This window comes from Trachinotus anak, unplaced genomic scaffold, assembly GCF_046630095.1.
Source record: "Trachinotus anak isolate AG129_WGS33_773 ecotype Australia unplaced genomic scaffold, CSIRO_AGI_Tana_v1 ptg000032l, whole genome shotgun sequence".
Taxonomy (NCBI): Eukaryota; Metazoa; Chordata; class Actinopteri; order Carangiformes; family Carangidae; genus Trachinotus; species Trachinotus anak.
The window spans coordinates 17,300,612-17,305,484 of NW_027273883.1; the positions used below are offsets into that span (position 1 = coordinate 17,300,612).

The 4,873-nt window shown below is 40.1% G+C and overlaps 1 protein-coding gene across 1 annotated transcript; it reads right to left on the minus strand.

The window, feature by feature from the left end:
* Positions 1-387: 387 nt before the first annotated feature.
* LOC139613646 (CCN family member 3-like) lies at positions 388-4,511 on the minus strand. Its single transcript, XM_071470453.1, has 5 exons — positions 4,282-4,511; positions 3,529-3,757; positions 3,129-3,383; positions 2,306-2,535; positions 388-2,117 (listed from the first exon to the last, which is right to left on the minus strand). Exons 1-5 carry the CDS (start codon positions 4,336-4,338, stop codon positions 1,824-1,826), a joined length of 1,065 nt encoding a protein of 354 aa, XP_071326554.1. The 5' UTR covers positions 4,339-4,511; the 3' UTR covers positions 388-1,823.
* Positions 4,512-4,873: the final 362 nt, after the last annotated feature.

A 4,873-nucleotide genomic window follows, 5' to 3' on the forward strand; every position in this document is an offset into this window, starting at 1 on the left:
CATTTTTAACATAGCAATGTGATGTATGATCAGCCACAAATCAAACAGAAGTCACCTGTCATTAAGGCTATGTCTTTAATCTCCCTCTTCTCTTCGTTAGCTTTTCCCTCTCAGATGGGCCCTATCCATTCATCCTCAATATTTTCGTGCTTCTCTCTATTATCCTCAGTTTAAAATCTAAGAGGTAATTGCTTCTTGATTCACTTCATTCATTAAATATAGCCTGGAGCTACCACTCATTTACACACAAATCATCATTTCCTCCCATCAGCCCAATGAACTGCACCTGCACTGTAACATGATATATGCACTTCCTGATTTGCCTTTTCCACCACTAGCATAAATGAAACATATTTTATAATGACAATAAAAAGATTCAAACCTTGATAGAAAAAAACACACATTTATTTTCTAATGTTGAGTTTTGCAGTGTTGCTCCAACAGATACAGAAACAAGCAGTCTGAAATATAATTCAAGTAAGTAAGAAAAAAAAAACAACCACATAGCAATATATACAATTCATGTTTACATGGTTACCGATTACACTGTGTATTTGATACACACTCAGTCAAACAAGCTATACAGCAAGTATTTACAAAACTTTTGTCAGTATAAAAATAGCAATTGCACTGTATATATATGTACTACTTTAAAGGAGTAATAATATCCTTTCTAGAACAACAAAATAACTCCAAACAACATACATTTGCATTTATTGATGGTGACATAGACATAATGCATTTTTGCAGCAGAAGGAGGATTTCAGGTAGATGTTAGAAATGACACTAAGTCACCACAGTGACCTCTCTTTCATAGGATGAGCCCTTGGTTCAGACCAGGTCAAAGTACACAGTCCAGTTATTTCAAAAATGTGTCCCATAGTTGGAAAATTCCCATGGCATTGGAAGGTAGCAGCTCACCTTATAATCCTCTATTTCCTTCTGGCTGCTCTGATTTATTGATGCAAAAAAAAAATGGAATTACAGTATTATTGTTTAAGTTTTTTTTCTAGATTAAGGTGTCAAAGTGTCCCAGGTCAGCAAATGGTTAATTCAGAGGACATATGGTACTTGAAGCTGTTGGCTACATTTTATTGCCAAAGCTTTTCTCCTCATAATTTAGGCTGAACAAAACACTGTGGTTTCATGTCCTTTGTTTAAAGCATGCTAAATTCTGCCTGACTAGCCAATTCCAGTGCAGATCAAACCAGTAGGTGGTGATGCACAACATGCACCCATGACACCACTGCATGTCTGCACGACCCTGTGACTGTGCACCTTCATACTATTTGACCTCTGAATAGAGACTTTTTTTTTAACTAAACCTCCACAATCTCATCCAAGCACATAAGAACCCTACAAACCAAGGTCTGTTGTAAATGGCTGGTAGTATACTCTCTACCTGATCTCCAGAAGTGGAGAGAGTCAAGTTGTCACAAGGCTTAAGTGCTTTACTTAGCGATATTGAAGATGACACTTATTTGTCCACAGGATGTTAAACGATAAAATCCCTCTCCAGATATGCACACATAGAGCTATTCAATTCTCCATGATATCATCCTCAAAAGAGGATTATCATTGTATGAGTACAAGAATGATTCTCATCATAATAATCAAAAATTATATACTGTACAGTTTTAGGCCTATTATACTGTATATATTATGTTGTCGTCGTGTTTCAATCTAAAATTCAGAGTTAATCCAACTCATGTTTCCTTCAAATGAACTCAAGGCATCTCTGGATTTACAGACATAGTCATCAACTAAAATCTGGATTTACTGTTCATTATAACCTCATAATTATCTTATGGTGACTCCCTGACCTATGACCTCATGCCACTGTATCCCAGCTCTGACGGCTGCCACACAGCATTGTCTCGGGGGCAGTTGCTGTGGCAAGCGCAGGTCAAGATCACCATGACTGGCCTCCTGGCAGTTTTACCGTTGGCACACTGGAACTCCACCAGGGTGGTCTTGGTTCTGTGGGGGGTACAGCAGCGGCCATCTGTGCAAGTGCCACAGTAGCGAGGCTTGTAGGCCTGGACACTGGTGCAGTTTTTATTGGAGAGGTGGACAGCTTTGTTGCTCCTCACCATCCTCTGGCACTTACCACCTCTCTGCAGGGGGAGAAAGAGCTAGTTACTAACTGAAAGTGTGTATCTCTGAAAAGAATGACATTAAGTGGGATTTTTTTTTTTTACCAAAGTCCACCTGGTACTGAACAAAAAGCTTATACATTAGCTTTAGCTTATACAGACATCTAATTACGCCACCATATTGTTCAAAAAAACTGCCCAAAAAGTACCTTTGGTGCAAGCTGTGTTAGCTGAGTCTGATCCTGCAGGTCGTCACAGGGTCTTATCATACACAGCCGGCTCTGCTTCACCATCTCACACCGACGGTTCTTATTGGTCACTCTAGTGGACACCCCCATGCCACAGGTTCGAGAGCAGGCGCCCCACTCTGTGGTCTGCTCAATGCAGTTCAGGCTGGGATCCCAGCCATTAAAGCTCACTGTCTCCTCCTGACGATAGGCTACAGGAACACAAGGGACAGAGGACTACAGGTTAGAGTGGAGAAAGAAATCAACACATCATCTAGAAGAATTACACATAATTCAAAGAAGCAGACAAAACTGTTTAGCTGAAAACTTGTGACAAACAACAAATCCAAGAATATCATAATAATATAATATTCAAATTTAACACACTCATATACTGGAGTGTTTGTTACTTTCTCCTTCTCTTGATAGGCAAACCCTCTCTAAACAAAAGTTGAAAGGCACATTCTGACAAAACCCGAAGGCATCATGATGATTGACAGACTTGTGTTTGGATTAAACTAACTGCAGAGTGTGTATTACAACACACTGTCACACTGTTATAACACACTTTCCTCTGCGTGTCCTCCTCTTTTCTCATCCATTATTCTCCTCCTTCCTTCTTTGGGTCCTGCTCTCTTACCCTGAACAGGTCAGAGTTATGTACATAACCTTTTAACTTTATGCCTCACACTGGAGTGAGACCAACATCAAAGAGGAATAGACAATTTTATGTGTGTATCTGTCTATATGGTCTGCTCAACTCATCTCATCTCATCTCATCTCACCCCACCTCCAGTCAACTTACCTGCCATGGCAAAGCCGCCCAGTGCACTGGCCTCAGCCTGGGGCTCACACACCCATGTCTCACAGCACTCTCCAGGTAACTGGACCCTCCGTGGCATTGGACAGTCTGGACCAGGAAGCATCACATCCAGGTTGCAGCGCGGCAAGCAGGCGATCTGTCCATCACGACACATACACTGGTACTTGCAGCTGGGGAAGAAGGTCTGGCCGTTCTGGTAGACAGAACCATCCAAAACACACACATCTCCCTCATGAGCTGGAGGAAACAGAGAAAGATTTAAAAATAAATTACCTTTGTCAGGACCCATTTTTTTTTACTTATAAATCATTGGCCATATACTGGACATCCAGTATATCCAGTGTACATTTTTGAATGATACCACCATCAACAGCTCACCCACCTGCACAGATACCAGTCCTCTTGTGGACATCAGCTGTGTAGTCGCACTGCAGCCCTTTACGTGTGTCACAGGGGTACATTTCAGAGCAGACCTGTCCTTTCTGTCGGGCACACACCAGGCAGCATGCACAGTCATCTAGGATGAGGGGCACCCCAGGGGGACACATGGGGGGCTCCTTAGGGCACTGGCATCTCCGAGGACACGCTTGGGACCAGACTGCTGTAAATACCTGGGTGGGAAAGAAAATCAATATTGGGGTTTTACGGTATATGTTGGTAAATCTCATCCTCTTGTCAAATGTCATGAAATGTTAAATACAACAAAAAAAAAAAAAATACAAATATAAGCTAGTAAACATTTTCTAGGGTAGTGAAATATGACATATCTTGTGAAATAAGGTGGAATTAGCAGGTTAGCAAATAATAACACACAAAAATAATTTTAACTAATTCCTGGCTCTGTGAAACTGATGTTTAATGTGGGCAAAAAGAGGCTAAAATACTTTTCCATTTATCTAATTAAAATTAGGATTTTTTTTAAAGCTTTGTCATCGTCATCATCATCATCATCATCATCATCATCATCATCATCAAACAAACATTGTCTTCATGTCTTCCAATCTTAAAATGAGTTTGGTGAAAGATAAAGGCTTCCACAGTGAAAAGATGTTTGTTAAAATGTTGCCATTATTTTAAATCTGTTGCTACAATATAAGATGAAAGTCACACAAGAAGTTAAGGTTGTAATGCCTACCTGTGCTGTAAAAAAAAAGACAAATAGAGCTCTCTCTGAAAGATTGGATGTCTTCATGTTAAGAAGAGCAGAGTAAAAATATCTGCAGTTAGGAAAGCGTTGAGTTGTCTTTGCAGGAGCTGAATTGAGTCCTTTGGTTCAGGGTTGAACGTTCCCTCCTCTCTGGTTGTGGCGTAGTTAGCAGAAGGTTGTTCTCTCTTTGTCGTTCTGGCTCTGGACTCTGGAGAGGAGGACCTTATATAGCGGGGCTTTCCTGCTGGCACCATGACGACAAACAAGAAGGAATGTTGGACAGATCGTCCAGAGTGTTGGAGGAAGACGAGAGTCACATTTTATTGTGAGATCCTGTCAAAGAGAGTACCACAAACACACTGAGAGAGGTTTCAAACTTTATGATTTAACTTTCTACTAACATTACTTTAAAAAAAAAAAAATATATATATATATGCATATAATATATAGGCCTATATTGTATCCATTTGATAATCAATCACAGCAAATTATATCCTTGTACATTTATCAATCAGTCAATAATTAGCTGATTTTCTTCCACACACTTCATTATTTCTTATTGAAGTATACTTTAGCAGTC

Bases quoted from the DNA above. Each gene is read 5' to 3' on its own strand.
- LOC139613646 (XM_071470453.1), bottom strand. From the start codon at position 4,338: ATGAAGACATCCAATCTTTCAGAGAGAGCTCTATTTGTCTTTTTTTTT. The intron at 2,536-3,128 runs GTAAGTTGACTG...GTGTTCCTGTAG, and splicing joins GGGCGGCTTTGCCATGGCAG to CCTATCGTCAGGAGGAGACA. The intron at 2,118-2,305 runs GTACTTTTTGGG...CTCCCCCTGCAG, and splicing joins TAACACAGCTTGCACCAAAG to AGAGGTGGTAAGTGCCAGAG.